General features: G+C 46.3%; 1 protein-coding gene across 3 annotated transcripts in view; it reads right to left on the bottom strand.

Annotated features, from left to right (window-relative positions):
• Positions 1-23,212: 23,212 nt before the first annotated feature.
• MAP3K14 (mitogen-activated protein kinase kinase kinase 14) overlaps positions 23,213-25,335 on the bottom strand; it is a 44,394-nt gene continuing 42,271 nt past the window's right edge. For 2 of the 3 annotated variants that reach the window (XM_069751371.1, XM_069751370.1), the window contains exon 16: positions 23,213-24,241. In XM_069751371.1, the coding sequence (XP_069607472.1) occupies positions 24,023-24,241 (219 nt within the window). In that variant the 3' untranslated portion in view covers positions 23,213-24,022. The remainder of the gene's footprint in view (positions 24,242-25,335) is intronic. The other variant, XM_069751372.1, reaches the window with a different exon arrangement.

The raw sequence follows: 25,335 nt of genomic DNA, 5'->3' as shown, positions 1-25,335 counted from the left end.
TGAAGACACCCCTGCGGTCACCTCTCAATGTACGGAGATCTGTAAGGGACTCAAGGGAGGAAGATCCTGCTCAAAAATCTGCCTTGTCCGAGTCTATCCAACAGGCCACAGAGACAAAGCGCTCAAGATATATGCAATCCTAGATGACCAAAGTAATAGGTCTTTAGCCAGGTCCATCTTCTTTGACAACTTCAGCATTGTAGGCCCCAGTTCTCCCTACTCCCTTAGGACATGTTCAGGTACCATCGAGACGGCGGGGAGGAAAGCAACCGGATACAAAGTGGAGTCCATGGATGGCCAGACCTGTCTGTCACTACCGACCATCCTGGAGTGCAACCAGATTCCTGACAACAGGTCTGAGATACCTTCACCAGAGGTGGCAACGTATCACCCCCAACTGAAGCGTATAACCCACCTGATACCTAAGTTGGAACCAGAAGTGCCAATAGCTTTACTTCTGGGAAGAGATATACTACGAGTCCACAAGACTAGAGAATATATCAACGGCTCACGGAATGCTCCATACGCGCAGAGGCAAGACCTTGGATGGGTCATTGTAGGAGATGTCTGTCTAGGAGGAGCACACAAGCCGGTCTCAGTCGACAGTATGCTTACCAGCACACTAGAAAATGGACGTCCATCTCTCTTCCAGCCGTGTCACAATAGTCTGCTGGTAAAGGAACTACCGAGCAGCACTCCCCTACCTTGCCCTTTCTCAGTTCCTATCAACGAAGACCACGCCTGTGAAGGTGAACAAGACCACATAGGATGTACAGTCTTCCACAGGACAAAGGAAGACAACAAGGTAGCGATGTCTATAGAATACAAGATATTCCTGGACATCATGGACGAACAAATAGTCAAGGATACGGCGAATAGTTGGGTCGCACCTCTACCATTTCGACCTCAGAGGAGACGCCTACCCAACAACAACGAATTGGTCTACAGCAGATTCATCTCCCTAACACTCAAGCTTCAGAAGTCACCTGAGACGAAGGAACATTTCTTTACCTTCATGGGAAAGATATTCCAGAACAACCACGCAGAGATTGCACCTGCACTTCGACATGGAGAGGAGTGTTGGTACCTGCCCATCTTCAGAGTGTACCATCCTAAGAAGCCAGGTCAAATTAGAGTGGTATTCGACTCAAGTGCCAAATGCTAAGACGTGTCATTGAATGATGTCTTACTGTCGGGCCCAGACCTCAACAACAGACTTCTGGAAGCATTACTCTGTTTCCGTAGAGATTCAGTGGCATTTATGGCCGACATACAACAGATGTTCCACTGTTTTCTCGTCAAAGAGGAACACAGAAACTACCTGAGGTTCTTCTGGTACCGTGACAATGACCCGGACGAAGACATCGCAGAGTACCGGATGCGGGTACACATCTTTGGGAACAGTCCTTCCCCAGCGGTCGCAATCTACGGCCTCCGACATTGTGCCAAAAAGGGTGAAGAAGAGTATGGCTCGGACGTCAGGTCCTTTGTGGAAAAGGATTTTTACGTAGATGACTGTTTGAAGTCCACACCGACAAGTGAGGCCGCAATCAGTCTACTAAAGAGGACTCGTGACATGCTCGCTCAGTCTAACCTAAGGTTACACAAGATTTCTTCCAACAGCCGAGAGTTGATGGAAGCCTTTCCCTCTGAAGACTATTCCAGCAATCTAAAGGATTTAGACCTCAGCATCGACCCCCTTCCTATGCAGCGGAGCCTTGGATTGCTGTGGGACCTGAAGACAGATACCTTCACCTTTCAGATCAGCAAGGATGAGAAACCCTTCACGCGCAGAGGAGTTCTTTCCTTCGTGAATAGTTTATACGACCCCTTGGGGTTTGTAGCTCCAGTAACCATCCAAGGAAAGCTGATGCTCAGGGACTTCACCCAAGACACTACTGATTGGGATGATCCACTTCCAGCGGGAAAGGCTGACCTGTGGGCAGAGTGGAGGAAGTCTCTTGAAGCCCTGACCAACCTTTGTGTGAAACGACCGTATGCTCCTGTGCCATCCACAGAGGTCAAAACGCAAACATTTTGTATTTTCTGTGATGCATCAGTCAAAGCGATTGCAGCAGTAGCGTACCTCAAATCCACAGACGTAAGCGGGCAATGCCATATCGGGTTCGTTATGAGCCGGACGAAATTGGCGCCACTTCGTGAACACACGATACCCAGACTGGAACTCTGTGCTGCTGTCCTCGCAGTTGAGTTGGCCAAGCTGGTCTCGGATGCGATGGGCCTGAAGATCGGGGATGCAGAGTTCTACACCGATAGCAAGGTGGTACTGGGGTACATCTGTAACGAGACACGACGATTCTACGTCTACGTCAGCAACCGGGTACTTCGGGTAAGAAGATCCACCGACCCTAATCAGTGGCACTACGTACCTACTCACCACAATCCACGCGACTAGATCCGTTGCACCCAGTCATCTGAAGGACACTTTATGGTTCACAGGTCCTACCTCTTTGTACCGTTCGATGTCCCACATCAGCAGGCCTGAAACTTTCGAACTAGTGGGTTCAGACACAGATGAAGAGATCCGACCTCAAGTGTCTGCTCTACATACAGAGATTTCAAGCTGCCACCTCGACTCTCACCGGTTCAGCAGGTTCTCCACATGGAAGTCACTTGTTCGAGCTATAGCTTGTCTATTTCATGTAACCCAGTCCTACAAGACAGCCCTTTCTAGTGATTCTGGAGATCCATCCATCCTTACTCCTGCAATGTTACTCACACAGAAAACCTGTGTCCCGAAAGCTCCACTCGGAGAATTCAATGACAAAGACCTCTACAGACGACAATGGAGGCAAGTACAAAGCGTGTCCAACGTCTTCTGGAATAGATGGAGGAAACAGTATCTCTCCACTCTGCAAAGCAGGACAAAGTGGCAGAAAGACCGCCCAAACATTCAATCTGGCGATGTTGTACTCGTCAAAGACAGTCAGTCACATCGGAACGAGTGGCCACTCGGCCTAGTCATTAAGACCCTTCCCAGTAAAGATGGGAAAGTGCGGAAAGTAGAGGTCAGAGTGTGCAAGCTTGGAGAAAACAAACTGTTCCTCAGACCCGTTACCGAGCTTGTATTATTATTTTCCCCAAAAGAACCTAATTGTGGCATCTGTTGACGCTAAGCGGGGAGTGTTCTGCCCATCTTAATGTGCAGAGAGTTAATTATCATGTTATTCAAGTTGTGGCCACTGGAGGTCATCAGTTGCCTACTTTTCATGTTGTTTACCAACCTTTCCCTCCTAAGAGCAATGTCTTATGGGTTAGTTCCGCCCACATTCTTCTTGTGAAGACAAGCTTCAGTAGCCATTTTTCCTCAGATCTGCAGAGAGGCACACGTGCTCCTGTCTCGCTTGCTTTCTTACCCCTGTCCTAACGGATCTCGGTACGTTTATAAAGGTTTAATGCATCTTATGTTTGTGTTAGTATTTAAGCCTTATGCAGCTCCTATAGTCAGATATAGTTAGGCAGATGTGCTTTGCAGCTTGCAGTTAGGTTAATGTGTACTCTGCATTTAGATAGATGCATTCTTGTATAGAATAGGGCAGTGCTGTTAGAATTACTGTGTAATGCACTCTGTATAATTCTTGCTGTAATGTCCCAGTTATTTATGTGATTGCACCCTGTATGTGCATATACTGAAATGCTGTTATTCTTTACAGTTTTTCACCAGTCATCCACTATGATCAGTCATCCACTATGATCAGTCATTCACTATGATTATTCACTGAACATCCACCTTGTACATCAACATCATTCACTATTTGATCATCTACTATGAATACTGTCCACCATTGTTGTTCAACGTTATAGTTTTGGTTATCATCACCCTAATAAATAAGACTTAAGCATCAACACAGTCTGTTTACTGGGATGTGGATGAAGGTTTAGCCGACACTCACCGACATCCATCTTCACCGCTCACTGTCCTGTAACAGACTGAGGATCACTGACAGTTTGCTTTCTTTTCAAATTCAATGCAGCGATCCTATTGGCTGCTGACCAGTGTTATGTAAAGGGACAGGACACTCTAATTTCTCTGTAGTGTATTTCATATATGCGTGCTGTAATTCTGCTCTTAACATGAAGCTGTAGAGATAATCTGTGGGGGCACAGCTTTACTTTTCCATACAGATTGAAATTTCATTAAATATCATATCATAACATTAGGGGCATGATTCATTAAAGGGAATGTGCCATCAAAATTTTTTTTTTCAACAAAAACTGTTAATATTTTGATTTATAGAATATATCATTTGTTTTTATACATTATATACACATACATTATACATTTTTATAGCGCCATTTATTCCATGGCGCTTTACATGTGAATACGAGGCCAATATAGACAAATACATTAAACATGAGCATATAACAAGGCACACGGGTACATAAGGAGGGAGGACCCTGCCCGCGAGGGCTCACAGTCTGCAGGGGATGGGTGATGAAACACTAGGAGAGGGTAGGGCAGGTTGTGCAGCGGTTCAGTAACTTCAGGATCACTGCAGGCTGTAGGCTTGTCGGAAGAGGTGGGTCTTCAGGTTCTTTTTGAAGGTTTCTATGGTAGGCGAGAGTCTGTTGTGTTGGGGTAGAGAGTTCCAGAGTATGGGGGAAGCACGGGAGAAGTCTTGGATGCGGTTGTGGGAAGAAGAGATGAGAGGGGAGTAGAGAAGGAGGTCTTGAGAGGATCGGAGGTTGCGTGTAGGTAGGTACCGGGAGACCATGTCACAGATGTATGGAGGAGACAGGTTGTGGATGGCTTTGTATGTCAGTGTGAGGGTTTTGAACTGGAGTCTCTGGGCGATAGGAAGCCAGTGAAGGGCTTGACATAGGGGAGAGGCTGGGGAATAGCGGGGAGACAGGTAGATTAGTCGGGCAGCAGAGTGTAGGATGGATTGGAGTGGTGCCAGAGTGCTAGAGGTGAGGCCAGAGAGTAGGAGGTTGCAGTAGTCGAGGCGGGAGATGATAAGGGCATGCACTAGTGTTTTTGCGGTGTTGCGGTCAAGGAAAGCACGGATCCGGGAAATATTTTTGAGTTTGAGATGGGAGGAGGAAGCAAGGGCTTGGATATGTGACTTGAAAGAGAGGGCAGAGTCGAGGATCACCCCGAGGCACCGGGCGTGTGGGACTGGGGAAAGTGAGCAGCCATTGACATTGATGGATAGGTCTGGTGGAGGGGTAGAGTGAGATGGGGGAAAGATGATGAATTCTGTTTTGTCCATGTTCAGTTGTAGAATGCGAGCAGAAAAGAAGGCTGAAATAGCAGACAGTGCGGGATTTTTGGTAAGTAAGGAGGTGAGGTCAGGTCCGGATAGGTAGATCTGCATGTCATCAGCGTAGAGATGGTACTGCATACCGTGGAATTCTATGAGCTGTCCCAGGCCGAAAGTGTAGATGGCGAAGAGTAGGGGTCCTAGAACAGAGCCTTGAGGAACACCGACTGACAAGGGGCGAAGTGAGGAGGTGGTGTGGGGGAGGAAGACACTGAATGTTCGGTCTGTCAGATATGATAAGATCCAGGAAAGGGCCAAGTCTGTGATGCCAAGAGATGAGAGGATTTGTAGCAAAAGGGAGTGGTCCACAGCGTCAAAGGCAGAAGACAGGTCCAGGAGAAGGAGGAAAGAGTAGTGTCGCTTGCTCCTGGCAGTTAGTAGGTCATTGGTGACTTTAGTTAGGGCAGTTTCAGTTGAGTGATGGGAACGGAAGCCTGATTGTAACCGATCAAAGAGGGAGCAGGAGGAGAGGTGGGAGGACAGTTCAAGATGGACGTGTTGCTCCAGCAATTTGGAGGCATAAGGGAGAAGAGATATCGGGCGATAGCTAGACACAGAGGATGGGTCGAGGGAGGGCTTTTTGAGGATGGGTGTGATCTTGGCATACTTGAAGGATGAGGGGAAGACACCTGTTGTGAGTGAGAGGTTGAAGAGGTGCGTTAGGGTTGGGATGAGGTGGGATGGGAGCGGGTCAAGCGTGCAGGTGGTGAGGTGTGATCTTGACAGGAGAGTGGAGAGCTGATCTTCTGTCATGGTGGAGAAGCTGGTTTTGGAGGAGCAGGGTTGAGCAGCTAAGAGGGGCAGTGGGCGCTGTGGCCCAAAGCTTTCTCTGATTGTATCGATCTTCTGTTTAACCCCTTTCTGACCTCGGACGGGATAGTACGTCTGAGGTCAGAAGCCCCACTCTGATGCAGGGCTCCGGCGGTGAGCCCGCATCAATGCCGGGACATGTCAGCTGTTTTGAACAGCTGACATGTGCCCGTAATAGGCGCGAGCAGAATCGCGATCTGCCCGCGCCTATTAACTAGTTAAATGCCGCTGTCAAACGCAGACAGCGGCATTTAACTACCACATCCGGCCGGGCGGCCGGAAATGACGTCATCGCCGACCCCCGTCACATGATCGGAGGTCGGCGATGCTTCTCCATTGTAACCATAGAGGTCGTGGAGACCTCTATGGTTACTGATCGCCGGTAGCTGTGAGCGCCATCTGTGGTCACAGCACACCTGCAATTCTGCTACATAGCAGCAAACAGCAGATCGCTGCTATGTAGCAGAGGCGATCGTGCTGTGACTGCTTCTAGCCTCCCATGGAGGCTATTGAAGCATGGCAAAAGTAAAAAAAAAAGTTAAAAAAAATGTGAAAAAAATAAAAAAAATATAAAAGTTTAAATCACCCCCCTTTCGCCCCAATCAAAATAAATCAATGAAAAAAATCAAATCTACACATATTTAGTATCACCGCGCTCAGAATCGCCCGATCTATCAATTAAAAAAAAGCATTAACCTGATTGCTAAACAGCATAGTGAGAAAAAAAATTTAAACGCCAGAATTACGTTTTTTTGGTCGCCGCGACATTGCATTAAAAAGCAATAACGGGCGATCAAAAGAATGTATCTGCACCAAAATGCTATCATTTAAAACATCATCTTGGCACGCAAAAAATAAGCCCTTAAACGACCCCAGATCATGAAAAATGGAGACGCTACGAGTATCGGAAAATGGTGCAATTTTTTTTTTTTTTAGCAAAGTTTGGAATTTTTTTTACCACTTAGGTAAAAAATAACGTAGACATGTTAGGTGTCTATGAACTCGTACTGACCTGGAGAATCATAATGTCAAGTCAGTTTTAGCATTTAGTGAACCTAGCAAAAAAGCCAAACAAAAAACAAGTGTGGGATTGCACTTTTTTTGCAATTTCACCGCACTTGGAATTTTTTTCCTGTTTTCTAGTACGCGACATGCTAAAACCAATGATGTCGTTCAAAAGTACAACTCGTCCCGCAAAAAATAAGCCCTCACATGGCCAAATTGACGGAAAAATAAAAAAGTTATGGCTCTGGGAAGGAGGGGAGTGAAAAACGAACACGGAAAAACGAAAAATCCCAAGGTCATGAAGGGGTTAAAGAAAGAGGCGAAGTCTTCAGCAGAAATGAGGGGGAGGGGGGAGGTGCTGGGGGACGGAGTAGAGAATTGAAAGTGTTGAAAAGCTGTTTAGGGTTGTGAGACAGGGAGGATATGAGAGATGAGAAGTAAGTTTGTTTTGCGGCAGTGAGCGCAGACTTGAAGCTGGCGAGGGACTGCTTGTATGCAGTGAAGTGGTCGGTCCATTATTCCATTTTTAATGGAGTAAAATAAGTAAAATAATTTAAAAAGCTGTGATATGTTCCATTTTCCACTTTTAAACACTAAGGGGAGAAGCTGCTGAAATTTTCCATGAAAACTTAATGTAGTGCTGGCTCACATTACGACTGCAGTAAAAGTGGGCGGGATCAGCTCACATGTCTGTGATGTCACTCATCTCCTCCCCTTCTGGGTGTTTGCAAAAGGATAAGGGAGGATGGCGTTTGGGATTACAGTGCGGAGCCATTTTTTTGGTGACTGCACAGTGATACTGACATGTTGACAGTGTCACCGAGGACGGCTGTTAGTTACAGTAGATACTTAGAGTGTAACACACACTGGGAACACATACAAGGCTCAGTATAGTGTATCACACATGATAGGATTAGATACGTGTGGCCCCCACACTATTTATGTGTATGGGAGCAGTGGTGTAATGTGTGACCCCGCTCTGTTCACGACTGTTGGAGCTGTAGTGAAATGTATCCATCCACTTAGTGAAAACTGCTCTATACACTTCTATTAAACCAGTGATGTAATGTGTGACATCCCTCTGGCAACTTTTAGGGGAGAAGTGGTGTAATGTGCGCTCCCCCACTCTGTTCACGACTATGTGAGCAGTGTTGTAATGTGTGACATCATTACGTCAACTTACATGGGAACAGTGGTTCTATCCACTTCTATGGGAGCAGTAGTGTAATTTGTGGCACTGCTCCGTCCACTTGAATGAGAGGAGTAGCGATATGTGTGCCCCCCATTTGATCCACTTCTATAGGAGCAGTCATGTAATGTGTGACCTCCACTCCATCTGCTTGTATGGGAGCCGTAGTACAATGGGAATTAGGTACACAACTCTGTGTGGAATAACACATAATGGGCATTAGATACTCAGTTCTGGATTGTATCACATGATGGGCATTAGATACACAGCTCTGGGTTGTATTACACTTGATGGGCATTAGATACACAGCTCTGGACTGTGTCACATGTTGGGCATTAGGCTCGGTTCACACTGCGCTAGTGTGACCCGTTTAACGGACTACGTTACACCGCGGCATAACGCGGTGTAGCGCAGTTAGTTAACGCCGCCATTACTTTCAATTGCGGACGCAACGCTAGCGCACGCCCACAATGGGCATGCGCTAGCGATGTGCTGCCATTGAGTAACGGACCCGAGACGCGGGCTGCAGCGTTTCTGGGTCCGTCACTGCTAGCGCAGATGGAGCTAGCAGATGCTCCATCTGCGCTAGCGCAGTGCCAAAGTCGGCACTTGCGTTAGTGCAGTCCGTTTAACGGATGTGTTGAACGGACTGCACAACGCAAGTGTGAACCTAGCCTAAGATGTGTAACAAGGGTGACTGGGGGGGTAGTTATGGCCGAGTTACTTAAAGGCGCGGTACACAGATAGAGTCCACTGAGTAAATGGTCAGCGAGCACCCCCGATCCATTGAACATAAATAGACAGGACCGACACAGCTTTTCACACGAGTTACCTTTCTCTTCCTCTGGTCACTGTAGTCCAGGCACAGGTAGACAAAAAGACAATTTCAACACTGGTTTCCTGTTCTCTCCCTGACACTTGCTACAGCCATACCCACAATGGCCGCAGCAGCAGAAGTTCGCAGAAGTCCACTCGCTGGGATCTGGGCGCTTCAGTCCTGTTAAATCCTTGAGTCCTTCTTTAGTTCCTGGAATCCTTTTGAGCCTGGGGCAACAGATATTTCCCATCCGGAAGTCTGGCAATGCCCCATCTGTATTATACGTCTGCCCTGGGCCAACTTGTCCAGGCTACTGAACTGGGAAAGCAGCTTCCTCCTGCCTTTCTGCTGCTGACCTAGCCCTCCAACTAAGGCTACTTTCACATTTCCGTCTTTTGCAGACCGTCACAATGCGTCGTTCTGTGGAAAAAGCGCATCCTGCAAAGTTGCCCGCAGGATGCGTTTTTTGCACATAGACTTGTATTACCGACGCATCGCGATGTATGGACACACGTTCCATACATCGTGCACTGGATGCGTCGGTATTTGGCGGGCCGTCGTATTGAAAAAACGCTCAAGGGAAAGTTTTTTCGTACCTCATGTCCTGCATTTTTTACTGTGCATGCCCGGCTGGAACTCCACCCTCTCCTCCCTGGGACTTACAATGGGCGGCGGACGCATTGAAACACTGCGTCCGCTGCCCACGTCACTCACAAATTCACAAACTTGCGGTACGTCGCGCCGACGCTTGGCGACGGCCGAGTACCGACGGAAATGTGAAAGAAGCCTTAACTATTGCCTGTCCCTAACTCTTCAACAGTGAAAAAGCACAGACGATGTAAAGGGCACTTACACAATACTACAATACAAATAGAACATTACAAGATAAAGCAATTCAATATGATCACATGGTATTTACAATGAACTATAACAACAGTGAGAACATGTCATATACAAGTTTTGTCAAAAAGGAGGTCGTATTGGTCCCTCATGGGGGAAAGGCAGATGAGGGGTCCTGCCACCTCCTTACAGATATACTGTACGACTCTGGTATATAATTAATGATGGGCATTAGATACACTGCTCTGGGTTGTATCACATGCAGAGGTGTATCTAGGGTTTCTGGCACCCGGGGCAAGAATTCATTTTGGCGCTCCCCCCCCCCCAGGACATATGTGATTTGCACACTTAGTCATGTACCGAGGAGCTCCTCTCCCTAAGGGTATGTTTCCACGTGCAGGAAACGCTGCGTGTCTCACGCTGCATAGAGCCGCAGCGTCAGACACGCAGCGTCCAGATGTTACAGCATAGTGGAGGGGATTGAATGAAATCCCGTCTCCACTATGCGTGGTAACACGCACGCGGCGGCCCTGCGACTCCGGACATGCTGCGCGTCTGTTCAGATCGCAGCATGTCCGTATATCTTGCGGCGACGCTGCGTCACCGCAAGATATAGCACAGTGCCCTATGCGATGGGTGCGATGATGCCGGATGTGTGCTGTGAACACATCCGGCATCATCGCGCCCCAGAAGGGGGCGGGGCTTACCGCAGAGCGGCAAAGCCGCTCCGACGATACCGCCGGCCATCCTGAAAGTGGACACATACCTTTATGCTCTTAATGTTCAGTGAAAAACAGAGAAGCAGGAAGCGAAGCTCGATGTCACAGGACCACAAGTATGAAAGTCGCATATGAGTGCCCTTTCCATGTGACGACTACTGGAACCTGCAGAGCTGAATCCTGACATCGCAGCTTGTGAATTCTCACAACGAATACACTGCATACTTTTAGGATTCTCCCTTGCCTGTGGACAGTCATGTCAGCACAAGATTTGTATACCTCTGGCCACATTCCGACTAGACATGCCCGGCCTCGCTCAGTTCATTTTCATTGAGTGAGGCCACACATGTCTAGTCAGCACGTGACCGCACGTATGTAAATCGCCAGCATGAGAGAATCCTGACAGCGTGCAGCGAGAATTCAGAAGTCTGCAGTCACAAAGAATGACTGCAGACTCATCACAAACCTAGACATCCCGTTTAAAGCTCCTAACATAAATAAAAACAAGAGAGTTAGTTAGTATCACAAATAACATTTACATCCAGGTACCTTATAGATGATGTCATCTCTGGAGTCGTTCTCCTTCTTTTCTTCATCTTGTCCAGACCCCATGATGAGTTTTCTCATCCACAGCCGTCTCTGAAGACTTCCATCTTCTCCGCTCTTTTGCAGAAAATTTCCACATGATGCCCTTAAAGATACAAGTGTCATTAAAATGCTCCTGAATAAAAAATTGCCCCTCACTATATTGTCTGCACAAAATATGACCCCCACACTGTCAGTTTTATGGTTCATGCTCTTCACACTGACCTCTCCTTTCCATACCGTCCCCCTCTTCACACTGTCCTCTCATACTGTGTTCTCCCTATAGGGCCCAGTATTTATACTGTACTCTATCATCACACTCCCCCTCCTTGGTATATCCCATCCTGGCTGTGCCCTCACACTGTCCCTCCATGCTACACCCCCACTATTCAGTTTCTATTCTGTGCCCACTCACTTTTGTCCCCCCATACTGTCTCCTCAAACTATTCCCCTCCGTCCTTATACTGTCTCCTCACATATCCCCCTGTTCACCATACTGTCTCCTCATAGATTTACCCCCTCACTTTCTATACTACCTGCTCACCTAACTCCCCATACTGTATCTGCACACATTCCATCTGTAACAACTCTGCTGGCATCACAGCATGGCCTCACATCTCTCACACAATCTTACCCACTGCTCCAGGCCATGATGTGCTTTCTCTTTAATGCCAGCTCCATGTTCTGTGTCTCTGCTCGCTGCATGCCTCATGGCTATGTGTATAGGGGGCCGGCGCCTGAACTCTCTGGTTCTTATAGGAATCAGGTGCATCTGTCTAATCAGTTTCTGACCAATTACCAAGAGGCCTCCTGTATATAGTGCAGCTCCACCCTTTGGTCTGGGCCTGTGCAATGTGTTAGCTCAGTTAGTGTTTAGCTGCTGAGTTTGCCTGGCCTTGCTCCCTCTCTGGAGGCTTTTCTCTGTGCTATTGCCTTGATCTTGTAGTCCGCCCTCCAGGAGGCAGAATATCCTGGTCCCTGTGTCTTTGTCCCTGTGTCTTGTTCTATTGCCTTGTCTGTACTTTGTCTTTTCTCGGTCTCCTTGTCTGTGGCTTCCTTCCCTGCTTTCTTTCCTTGTGTTTTCTGTCTGCTTACACTCCGCACTCTTGCGGCTCTGCACTCAGACTCTATCTGGCTCCGCTCTTTGCGGTACTATCTGGCTCCGCCTCCTGTGTTTCTGCACTTGGCTCCGTCTCTGCTCTTGGCTCCGCCTCAAGCGTCTCCGCTCTTGGCGTTACCTCCAGCGTCCCCGCTTTTAGTTCCGCCTCCAGCGTCTCCGCTCTTGGCTCCGCCTCCAGCGTCTCCGCTCTTGACTCTGCCTCTAGCGTCTCCGCTCTTGGCTCCGCCTCCAGCGTCTCCGCTCTTGGCTCTGCCTCCAGCGTCTCCGCTCTTGGCTCCGCCTCCAGCGTCTCTGCTCTTGGCTCCGCCTCCAGCGTCTCCGCTCTTGGCTCCGCCTCCAGCGTCTCCGCTCTTGGCTCCGCCTCCAGCGTCTCCGCCTCTTGCGGCTCCGCCCTTGGCTCTGCCTTCTCCTTCTCTTCTCTTAGTTCCACCTTCTACTTGTTACTTAGTCCTCCTGTCTGAACATGTTCCAACCTGTTCCACATACCTGCCTGCAGACCGGTCCCTACCGGTTCTTCCTATGTTCCAGCCGTACCTGCCTGCCTACCAGAGAGCCAGCCGTGTCCGCCTGCCCGCCAGTGTCTCTGTTGTACCCGTCTGCCTGCCTGTGTCCCAGCCGTGCCCGCCTGTCAGCCAGAGTGCCAGCCGTGCCCGCTCCGTTCCTTAGTGGCATCAGCAGCCACAGCCAGACATCACCCTTGAACAAAGAAGATCCAGGAAAACATACTCAGAAGGGAGGTAAGAACATTTCTAAAACAATCCACAGCGAGGAGATTGGAACAAAACAAAATCCTCTAAACTGCATGCTCGCAAACGCCAGAAGCCTGACAAACAAGATGGAAGAACTAGAAGCAGAAATATCTACCGGTAACTTTGACATAGTGGGAATAACCGAGACATGGTTAGGTGAAAGCTATGACTGGGCAGTTAACTTACAGGGTTACAGTCTGTTTAGAAAGGATCGTAAAAATCGGAGAGGAGGAGGGGTTTGTCTCTATGTAAAGTCTTGTCTAAAGTCCACTTTAAGGGAGGATATTAGCGAAGGAAATGAGGATGTCGAGTCGATATGGGTCGAAATTCATGGAGGGAAAAATGGTAACAAAATTCTCATTGGGGTCTGTTACAAACCCCCAAATATAACAGAAACCATGGAAAGTCTACTTCTAAAGCAGATAGATGAAGCTGCAACCCATAATGAGGTCCTGGTTATGGGGGACTTTAACTACCCGGATATTAACTGGGAAACAGAAACCTGTGAAACCCATAAAGGCAACAGGTTTCTGCTAATAACCAAGAAAAATTATCTTTCACAATTGGTGCAGAATCCAACCAGAGGAGCAGCACTTTTAGACCTAATACTATCTAATAGACCTGACAGAATAACAAATCTGCAGGTGGTCGGGCATCTAGGAAATAGCGACCACAATATTGTACAGTTTCACCTGTCTTTCACTAGGGGGACTTGTCAGGGAGTCACAAAAACACTGAACTTTAGGAAGGCAAAGTTTGACCAGCTTAGAGATGCCCTTAATCTGGTAGACTGGGACAATATCCTCAGAAATAAGAATACAGATAATAAATGGGAAATGTTTAAGAACATCCTAAATAGGCAGTGTAAGCGGTTTATACCTTGTGGGAATAAAAGGACTAGAAATAGGAAAAACCCAATGTGGCTAAACAAAGAAGTAAGACAGGCAATTAACAGTAAAAAGAAAGCATTTGCACTACTAAAGCAGGATGGCACCATTGAAGCTCTAAAAAACTATAGGGAGAAAAATACTTTATCTAAAAAACTAATTAAAGCTGCCAAAAAGGAAACAGAGAAGCACATTGCTAAGGAGAGTAAAACTAATCCCAAACTGATCTTCAACTATATCAATAGTAAAAGAATAAAAACTGAAAATGTAGGCCCCTTAAAAAAATAGTGAGGAAAGAATGGTTGTAGATGACGAGGAAAAAGCTAACATATTAAACACCTTCTTCTCCACGGTATTCACGGTGGAAAATGAAATGCTAGGTGAAATCTCAAGAAACAATGAAAACCCTATATTAAGGGTCACCAATCTAACCCAAGAAGAGGTGCGAAACCGGCTAAATAAGATTAAAATAGATAAATCTCCGGGTCCGGATGGCATACACCCACGAGTACTAAGAGAACTAAGTAATGTAATAGATAAACCATTATTTCTTATTTTTAGGGACTCTATAGCGACAGGGTCTGTTCCGCAGGATTGGTGCATAGCAAATGTGGTGCCAATATTCAAAAAGGGCTCTAAAAGTGAACCTGGAAATTATAGGCCAGTAAGTCTAACCTCTATTGTTGGTAAAATATTTGAAGGGTTTCTGAGGGATGTTATTCTGGATTATCTCAATGAGAATAACTGTTTAACTCCATATCAGCATGGGTTTATGAGAAATCGCTCCTGTCAAACCAATCTAATCAGTTTTTATGAAGAGGTAAGCTATAGGCTGGACCACGGTGAGTCATTGGACGTGGTATATCTCGATTTTTCCAAAGCGTTTGATACCGTGCCACACAAGAGGTTGGTACACAAAATGAGAATGCTTGGTCTGGGGGAAAATGTGTGTAAATGGGTTAGTAACTGGCTTAGTGATAGAAAGCAGAGGGTGGTTATAAATGGTATAGTCTCTAACTGGGTCGCTGTGACCAGTGGGGTACCGCAGGGGTCAGTATTGGGACCTGTTCTCTTCAACATATTCATTAATGATCTGGTAGAAGGTTTACACAGTAAAATATCGATATTTGCAGATTATACAAAACTATGTAAAGCAGTTAATACAAGAGAAGATAGTATTCTGCTACAGATGGATCTGGATAAGTTGGAAACTTGGGCTGAAAGGTGGCAGATGAGGTTTAACAATGATAAATGTAAGGTTATACACATGGGAAGAAGGAATCAATATCACCATTACACACTGAATGGGAAACCACTGGGTAAATCTGACAGGGAGAAGGACTTGGGGATCCTAGTTAATGATAAACTTACCTGGAGCAGCCAGTGCCAGGCAGCAGCTGCCAAGGCAAACAGGATCATGGGGTGCATTAAAAGAGGTCTGGATACACATGATGAGAGCATTATACTGCCTCTGTACAAATCCCTAGTTAGACCGCACATGGAGTACTGTGTCCAGTTTTGGGCACCGGTGCTCAGGAAGGATATAATGGAACTAGAGAGAGTACAAAGGAGGGCAACAAAATTAATAAAGGGGATGGGAGAACTACAATACCCAGATAGATTAGCGAAATTAGGATTATTTAGTCTAGAAAAAAGACGACTGAGGGGCGATCTAATAACCATGTATAAGTATATAAGGGGACAATACAAATATCTCGCTGAGGATCTGTTTATACCAAGGAAGGTGACGGGCACAAGGGGGCATTCTTTGCGTCTGGAGGAGAGAAGGTTTTTCCACCAACATAGAAGAGGATTCTTTACTGTTAGGGCAGTGAGAATCTGGAATTGCTTGCCTGAGGAGGTGGTGATGGCGAACTCAGTCGAGGGGTTCAAGAGAGGCCTGGATGTCTTCCTGGAGCAGAACAATATTGTATCATACAATTATTAGGTTCTGTAGAAGGACGTAGATCTGGGGATTTATTATGATGGAATATAGGCTGAACTGGATGGACAAATGTCTTTTTTTCGGCCTTACTAACTATGTTACTATGTTACTATGTTACCCTGGAGTGGCACCTGGTAGCTTCCTATTGCACAAGTCTGACCTCACCATCAGAGGCTCCAGCGAACACCTAGGAAGCTACTTAGTTACGCCCCTTCCAGGGAAGTTTGGTCTGTGGTCCAGTGGGGCCACACCCCCGTATGCCCGCGCCAACCAGTCTGGGCGCGTGCGTGACACCATCACCCTCACTCCCTGTACTCTGTCCACATACATTTTTCACATCGCTACTCATACTGTGCCCTCATTCTCCCATATTGTTTCCTCATACATACCCCCCATTCCCTCATACTGTTTCCTCATACATGCCCCCAATTCCTGCATACTGTTTCCTCATACATGCCCCCCATTCCCCCATACTGTTTCCTTATGCATGCCCCCATTCCCCAATACTGTTTCCTCCTACATGCCCTCATTCCCCCATACTGTTTCCTCATACATGCCCCCAATTCCCCTGTACTGTTTCCTCACATATGCCCCCCATTGCTCTTCATTTTGTGTCCTCAAATCTCCCACACACATTAAATCCCCCATCCCCACTCCAAATCTCAGCTCACACATAATAAATTCCCCCATCCCCAAATTCTCCCCACACATAATAAATCCCCCTATCCCCACTCAAATTGTCCACACACATATTATTGTCCTCTACCCCACCCCATCATTGCTCTCTTCACCACCTCCATCATTGCCTTCTCCGTCATGCCCATCATTGCCCATTTCACCACCTCCAGCATTTCCTCCCCAGCAATCCCATCATTGCCCTTTCCACCACATCCATCATTTCCTCCTCCCCCACCATCCCCATCCTTGCCCATTCCACCACATCCATCATTTCCTCCTCCCCCACCATCCCCATCATTGCCCATTCCACCACTTCCTTCATTTCTTCCTCCCCCACCATCCCCATCCTTGCCCATTCCACCACTTCCATCATTTCCTCCTCCACCACCATCCCCATCCTTGCCCATTCCACCACTTCCATCATTTCCTCCTCCACCACCATCCCCATCCTTGCCCATTCCACCACTTCCATCATTTCCTCCTCCCCCACCATCCCCATCCTTGCCCATTCCACCACTTCCATCATTTCCTCCTCCACCACCATCCCCATCCTTGCCCATTCCACCACTTCCATCATTTCCTCCTCCACCATCATCCCCATCATTGCTCTCTCCCCGTCAGCCCCATCATTGCCCTCTCCTCCTCCACCATCCCCATCATTGCACTCTCCCTGTCAGCCCCATCATTGCCCTCTCCCCGTCAGCCCCATCATTGCCCTCTCCTCCCCCACCATCCCCATCATTGCCCTCTCCCCGTCAGCCCCATCATTGCCCTCTCCTCCCCCACTATCCCCATCATTGGCCTCTCCCCATCAGCCCCATCATTGCCCTCTCCTTCCCACCATCCCCATCATTGCCCTCTTCCCGTCAGCCGCATCCTTGCCCTCTCCTCCCCCTACACACACACATACACCATTTACTTCTCTGCACATTCCCCTGCAGCGTGACACACACACACACACCCGTCTCACCTCTCCTCGCGCTCTGCCGCAGCATCTCCGTCGCCTTCCTCTGACACACCCAGCCACTGAATGATGACGTCATCCAGCGGCGCGTCTGTGTGAGAGGAAGCAGGAAGACAGATCACTGCAGCTCCGCTGCTATTTTCTCTTGCAGGCAGTGGAGCTGCAGGGATTTCTGCAGGGGCCCCCCTCCACCTCAGCACATGTTGGGAGCCGGCGCTCTGCAGCTTCTCTGTGCCGGCTGTCAGCTTGACAGTCGGCACAGAGAACAGCTGACTCCCAGACCGGGGGCGGCAGAATGCAGCCGCCGGGGGAGACACTGCGGACCGCCACACTAGGCGGCCTGACTGCGCCCCCCTGCTGGCCGCGCCCGGGGCACATGCTCCGGCTGCCCCCCCTAGATACTCCACTGATCACATGATGGGCATTAGATACACAACTCTGGTATAACATGCATGCTGGGCATTAGATGCATGGCTCTGGACTGTATCACACATGATGGGCATTAGCGACAAGGCTGAATCAGTGTGATTGTTACACTGCCACTCTCTGATCACTGCGGTAACAGGAGCGGGGAGCGGTGATCAGCAGCTTGGTATTGTATCATGGTATCAGGCTGCTGATCAGCACTCACTCGCCACCGGAACTGCCACCTGCTGCAAACGCCACACTTCCGTCACTCAAAGCTTCTTCGGCGCCGGGTGCTGCCCCCTCCGCGCTGTTTTCAAATCAAATCTGGCGCCTGCGCTGTTTAGTTCTGCCAGGGGCAGGCGCAGTGAGCGCTGCCCGTCTGACCTCAGATGCAGTCTTGCAGACTGCGCCTGTGCAGCCACCCACCTTGTGAATCCCAGCCCCGCAGTGTGTTATGCTTTATTCATACTACGGGGCTGGGATTCACAGGCAGGGCGTCCGCACAGGCGCAGTCTGCAAGACTGCATCTGAGGTCAGACGGGCAGCGCTCACTGCGCCTGCCCCTGGCAGAACTAAACAGCGCAGGTGCCGGATTTGATTGGAAAACAGCGCGGAAGGGGCGGCGCCCGGCGCCGAAGAAGATTTGAGTGACAGAAGTGTGGCGTGTGCAGCATGGGGGTTAAGACCTGCTTCCGTGTCTAAAGACAGGTATTTTTGCGAAATTATAAAATGCCTTATTTCTGCTTTGACTGCCCCAATAACTAAAAGAGCCACCTTGTCAGAATGCAGCATTACTGCTGCACAAGCTGGCTCTTTTAGTTTCTAACGGCTGGAGGGGGTGACAGAGTCCCTTTAACCTCCAGTGATCGCTCTCACTGAGCACTGTTAATGGTGGCATGGAGAAAGTGTAGCTGTAGGCGTAGCCCATATTATAATCCATTATAATCTGCTTGTGAGTCCAGGATAATCACCACCTCCTCGACTTATCAGCCATTTATTTGAATAGCACAAACACATATAATAATAATTCAGTAGTCACTAAACTACAAAAAAGCCTTGTTAGAAAGCAGGGAAACATTGCTATACATACATGGTGGTGGTTTTGGGGGGTTAGGGTAGTTTTCAGTACTGACAAAGCACACGGGACAGATGGCATTCATCCACTTGCATTGAGGGAGATGAGCTTAGTAATTGCCATACCACTTATATCTCATCTTCTTAGGGTGTATGCAAACTGACTGTTTCTAGGTGGTCAAAAAACACAAGTTTTTTAAACATAAACTGCTACAAGAAAGAATAATTTTTTGTGAGGGTTTACTTTTCCTGAAGTGATTTTGGAACAGTTTTTCATGAAGCGTTCATTGCAGCCTTTTGATTTGAAAGTAACTAATTTGGAGAAGTTTGGTTTGAAGAGTTTTTCAAGAGTTTTTGAGGTGAATTTTGGAAAGGATCCGTTTTAAAAAAACAAAACAAAAACCTCACAAGTATCATAAACATAGCCTTAGACTCTTGTAACAAGATCTGTGGCACAAGATTGGAGGATGGCTGAAGCTACACTGTATCTTTTTCAGGTGGTTCTGCCCCGACACTACTGTGCACATTTTCTGTCCTATGTCGCTTCTTTTCATCACTTTGGAAAGCCAGAGGCGGTTAAAAAAAAGTGACATGCTCATAGTATAGAGTAAAAAACACTGGCAACAGAGCCTCAGTGTTGCGGTTTCACCCCAGCTCGAGATGTGAAGGCCGATTGGTTAGTCAGTGCCTTCCATCTAAAATTTCCTGGGAAGCCTGGTGATCCGGTGGCCCCCCTGGAAGAGGGGGTTCTGTCACGGTTTTACCTCTCAGCGTGTCTGGGATTCAGATACTGACAGTTCAGCCATCCAATCTGGAACAGAGGCGTGCTGAAGCAGTCAGTACTTTGATTGACAGCTCAGTCGACCAGTCTGATGCAGGCATGTGCTGAACTCTCATTGTGTTGATTGACAGCTCAGCCATCCAATCTGAGAGGCGCTGGCTGTCTCCAAGTGTTCATTGTCCCAGGTGATCCCCAGGCTACTTAACTGGGCTGTTACTCCCAGACCTCTGCCAGACTTACATTCAGCTAATGTGTGGTTTGTCTCTCTGTGTCTTGTGATCTTTCGTTGCCTGACCTTGGACCTCGCTATGACCATCCGTCTGTTTTACCCCCTACTGCCCCTATCCACTATCCTCCTAGTATTCTGACCTTAGAACATTGCCTGACCACACCTTTGTCTCTTCATTCTGTTTATGATGTACACTCCTGGCTTTTGACCTCTGATTTCTTGGCTATGGCGTCTTGCAGCTTGGCCATGAGAAGTGACTTGGCGTCAAATGCAGCAAGGATAACAGCAACACCGCCGACTAAGCCAATGGCATTTTACTGAAGTGACTTTGCCTGGAAAAACTCAGGAACTCTACCAGCGTCACCCTTGTGCACATAGCTAGATGTGGTACCAGTATATAAGAAGAATAAAAAGGTGGGTCCGTGTAACTACTGTCCGGTAAATTTGTGGTGTACAAAATGTTTGCAGGCATAATAAATTATAAAACAATGACTATAATGCCTGATGCACATAAATATATATACCGTCTGATTTTCATGCATCTTCTATCTCATACCCTATTGTGTAGTTATTAATGTCCACCCATGAAGTGATGATGGCTCTATTATATATATGTAACTGTAGGCACTCTAGCCAGTCTCTCCAAAAGTATATTTTGCTTTGTGAGATTAGGGAAACCTTCACAAACTTATTTTTTTGTTGTTGTGTTCTTATGTATTTTTTTGATTGTTACATGCTGTGCTTGTCTAAAGATGCCCTTAAACTGATCATATTCATGTTTTCTACAGGCAGCTATCATTCCAACTGCACCATAAACATGAGTGTTCAGCTCGGCCGAACGATCATGTGTTTTCATTGAAGAGTGCAGAGAAAGTCGCTTCCAAACACCTATGGCAGCATCTTATCCCAATAGCAAAAGGGTTTGGAATTTAAAATCAGACCAATCAGACAATCCTAATATCCCCAAACACTATTTGTATAACAAGAGTTGGACAATCCCACCAATATTTGCTTATTGAAAAGCAATAGTGCATATAAATAATACAAGGTAATTAGTAAACACAGTTTTTGACTAAAAAGGCATAAAATTCATCCCACCAGCATCAATGTGTACCCAAATGAGATGGTCCTAACCTCCTAGCATTAAAACTTTATCATGTGTCAAAGTGACGTCAATGTAAATAAGGGTCGAGCAGGTGGGATGGCTTTTTTGAATTTTGCATGCATACCAACTTATACTCCAGTTCCAGTTCAGAGGGGAGGAGAAAGTACTTTCCTTTTCATCTCCTAAATCGTATTCACACACAGCACCCGTTTTCGGGGTCCCAAAGCCCTTCATTCAATTGGATAGAGGATAACTTGATTCTTTGGGGGCAATAACCCTTAGGGCTTGTGAAGATTATAGTTTTGCTCCAAGTGCAATCCGACAAATCATAGGTGTGCATTCAGACCATTATTATTCAATGGGACCGTGCATATGTCAGGCATGCATGATTTGCATTGATACATCAGATTACACTCGGCCATGCAAGTAAATGGGTACAGCAAAAAAATCTGACCACATCTGGATGCCATCCAAGAGTGGTCCAATTTCCATTGACTGACAGAATGGCGACGATGGAGCATTTTTTATCCATCTCCTCCACATCTGAGAGAAAGGGATCACATGAGGGCTTGGCCAATGTGACATGGCACCCTCAAACCTTTCCAGCAAAATCTGAACTCCAATATGATGATTCTTCCCTTCTGAGCTTTGACCTGTGCAAAAGTAGTTTTTGACTACATATGAGGTATGTGTGTACTCAGTTTCTAAAATGGGGTAATTTGGGATGATTTATGCTGCTTTGTCCTGCCATGTGCCAAAACAGTCGTTTTCCACCACATATGGGGTATTGGCGTACTAAAAAGAAATTGCACAACAAATTGTACAGTCCATTTAATCCTATTACCCTTGTGAGAATTAAAAAAAATTGAGGCAAACCAATATGTTTGTGGGAAAAATTTCATTTTTCATTTCACGGCTTAACATTATTAAATTCTGAGCAGCACTTGTGGGTTTAAGGTGCTCACCAAACTTGATAAGTTCCTTGAAGGGTGTAGTTTTCAAAATGGAGTCATTGTCCATTTTCTCCTGTTACCCTTGTGAAAATGCAAAATTTGGGTTTAAAGCAACTCTTTGAAGGAAAAAGCAAAACTTTCATTTTTTCCTTCCCCATTACTTTAATTCCTGTGAACTACCTGAAGGGTTAATAAATTTATTGAATGTGGTTTTGAGCACTTTGAGGGGTGCAGTTTTTAAAATGGCATCACTCTTGGGTATTATCTGTCAATATGTTGTGAAACAACATTCTCAGAATCACTGAGAAACATTGAAGGGCTCCGGAGTTATGATGACCACATAAAGTGACACTGGTCAGAATTGTAAAATGTGGCCTAGTCAGGAAGGTGAAAACAGGCTCGGGGGTAAAGGGATTAAAAATATGATTAACCTCACAGAAAGCAGCAGCTGCTATCTCAGCTGTGATACCTGCTGTCCTGTTTGTTTCCTCTCTTTTGCTCCCTCCCCTGCTCAGGAGATGTGGTATGATCAGACCAGGTTCCTGTACAGTCAGACACCACCATTGCACAGTAGACAGTAGGGGCACAAGTATAAGATTATCTCAGCACAGGAACATTTTATTTTAACACATCCAATTGCGGAAGCTATTATTCCAAGATCTATTAATTCATATAATATGTACTTTGTTCATGGGACAACCTCCAATTTCCCCATAGTTTTGCTTTCCTATACTTATTTAGTATTACTAACTTGAGAATCATAAAAATTGGCATCCAAACTTAAAAAAAAAATTCCAAACATAAGATGAAAAAACAAATATTGTAAATGTTCCATTATGACTTGTATAATATTTTTTTCTATAAATTACACTGTGTATATATAAAATAGTCCATCAGTTATAAAAACGGGGCTTAGTTCACGGAAAGAAGATGTCATCAAAGCAGCACCATGTTAATAAGACCCAAAATGCAGGCGTTTCCTTGCATCATTTTATTTCTCTTCTCTGTCCCTTCTGTGAAATAATACACAACAAAGATGTATCAGAATGTATAAAAGTCAGAAGCAAAGTTGTGGTCGAGTGATTTTTATTTAGCATAGGGTTTACAGAGATGCAGTTACAATAATTCATCCAGTCATTGTTATTTCATCCACTTTATATACCTTACAGATATTTTTTAACCTTTCTCAAAATTGCCAACCATCCTGATTTTGACAGAACAATCCTGGAAACTCAACCAGATGAGAGTCAGGTCTAGCCTTTGTAGAGGTTCCTCATGTGGAGTTTACGTAACGTAATGTTTGTGCTCTAGATACACTGCTTGCCTTGTTAGGTCTATTTGATCTTTACTATGGGTCCCTCTACTTTATATGCACCACTATGGTGTCAATGAAGAAAATAACCAAATAATTTGTATATAACATGAAAGGGTCCAGAAGACCTCAGCTACTGTAACCTCACTTAGTCACTTTTCCTCTTCACCACATAGAGAAAGTGTCTTGTGCAGGGATAAGGTCTCACCCTGAGGAGAATGAATGAATATAAAATTTGTATTAATGCACTCTGAAAGAGGGGGGTTCTGCATTGTGCTATTAATGCCTGCATAAACCCCACAAAAGTGCTATCCATGGGCTACCAAAGGATAACGAGACCTCCCAACATCATGAAGAACCAGTTGTGGTTGATGTGTTGATTGCTTGGTTGCTTCACTAGATGACTGTACAAGAAAATATACTTTTTTATTGAAAATAAAGTTACTACATTTTGTGACATCAAAACATGATCTTGTGTATTCTGCACATGATCTAGGACCCCGGACAAGTAATAAGGCACATGTTTTGGTGACAGAAAGGAGTTTTGTAGCCCCTCAGTCATTGGGTTCACTCTGGGGCTGGAGAAGTTAGGGCGTCCGTCCCTCCGCCTGTATATACCTCCCTTGTATGCCCTTCTTCCATCTTTCCTTTGTTCACTCGCCATAGCCAGCTTCCCCGATCATGAGTTAAAGAACATTGTAGTTCAATTCCACAGTCTGCGATATCTGTGTCCCAAGGGATCGGTGTCCCCTTTGAGTCCACTATTGTGAAGGATTTCATAAGAATCTGTAGAATAGATAGAATTTATAGACGTGTTAGTAACAGGTAATAAACGAGGACTTCACAATGAAAGCAATATTAAAGGCTTCACTGGTGGCTGGATGTAAACTTTGAATGGTACAGCATTGTGCTGCTGTGATCAATGTGTAGTGTCCGCTGCTAGGTACTGCAGAACAGCTCTTATGCAAAGGAATAGGTGCTGTTTTTCAGTACCCGGCAGCTGGAGCTGTTCTTCAGTCCCATGCAACTACGTTCAAAGTGTATACCTGGCCAGCGCCAGCATCGCTAACAGCTAATCATTAGAAAGTACCAGTTCAATGATATTGATGTCCTAAGTAAGTTGACCAGCTTTGTGACATTTCAATTAACACTGTGGATTTGTTGGATTTTTCACCTTCCGTTCAACAGCAGATTTTGCTGTGGATTACCCATCACTCAGAAGCAAAATCTACAAGTTTTGAAAAACGTGCAGTTTTCACAAAGTCTAAAAGCAAATCACTCTACTTACCTTGCCTGGCACTTACGTGGCTCCCTTTTATAGTCCCCCCGCTGGTCTCTGTACTAGTCAGCCTCCTGAGATGATGTATTATCCCATGTGACCACTGCAGCTAATTGGCAACAGCAGTCATTTTGGATAAGGCCTCATAATAGGAGTATAAAGACCAATATGAAACCATGCATGGAAGCCATGTCTGCACCAGGGAGGGTAAGTATAGTGATTTTTTTAAATATCTTACATGTTCTACTGTATTTTGCAGCTGCAGATTTCCTTGTGGATTATTGCGAAATTGCTGCAGAAAATTTGCTCTGCAGTTCTGCTATATTGTGAACATACTGTCATGATCCAGACCGGGTTTTGAGCCCTGTCCTCTCTTTTCCCGGTCTGATCATGTCAGGGGTTAAATTTTCTCAGCCTCCGTCTGGTCTCAGGTATGCTATTTAGCCCCGCTGTGTCCTGCAGATCATGTCAGTTATAGTTTCTACCTAGTGCTGCTGTAGCTGACTCTGATTTCTATGATTTGTCCTGCTGCGTTCGCTGTCTGAACCCGTGTTTCTGTTTTCCCCTGTTCCCGTCTTGACTCAGTGTTTCCCTTTAGTGT

Source organism: Ranitomeya imitator, chromosome 2, assembly GCF_032444005.1.
Source record: "Ranitomeya imitator isolate aRanImi1 chromosome 2, aRanImi1.pri, whole genome shotgun sequence".
Classification (NCBI taxonomy): Eukaryota; Metazoa; Chordata; class Amphibia; order Anura; family Dendrobatidae; genus Ranitomeya; species Ranitomeya imitator.
The sequence above is the reverse complement of the archived record's forward strand: the minus strand, read 5'-3'. Positions and strand labels throughout refer to the sequence as shown.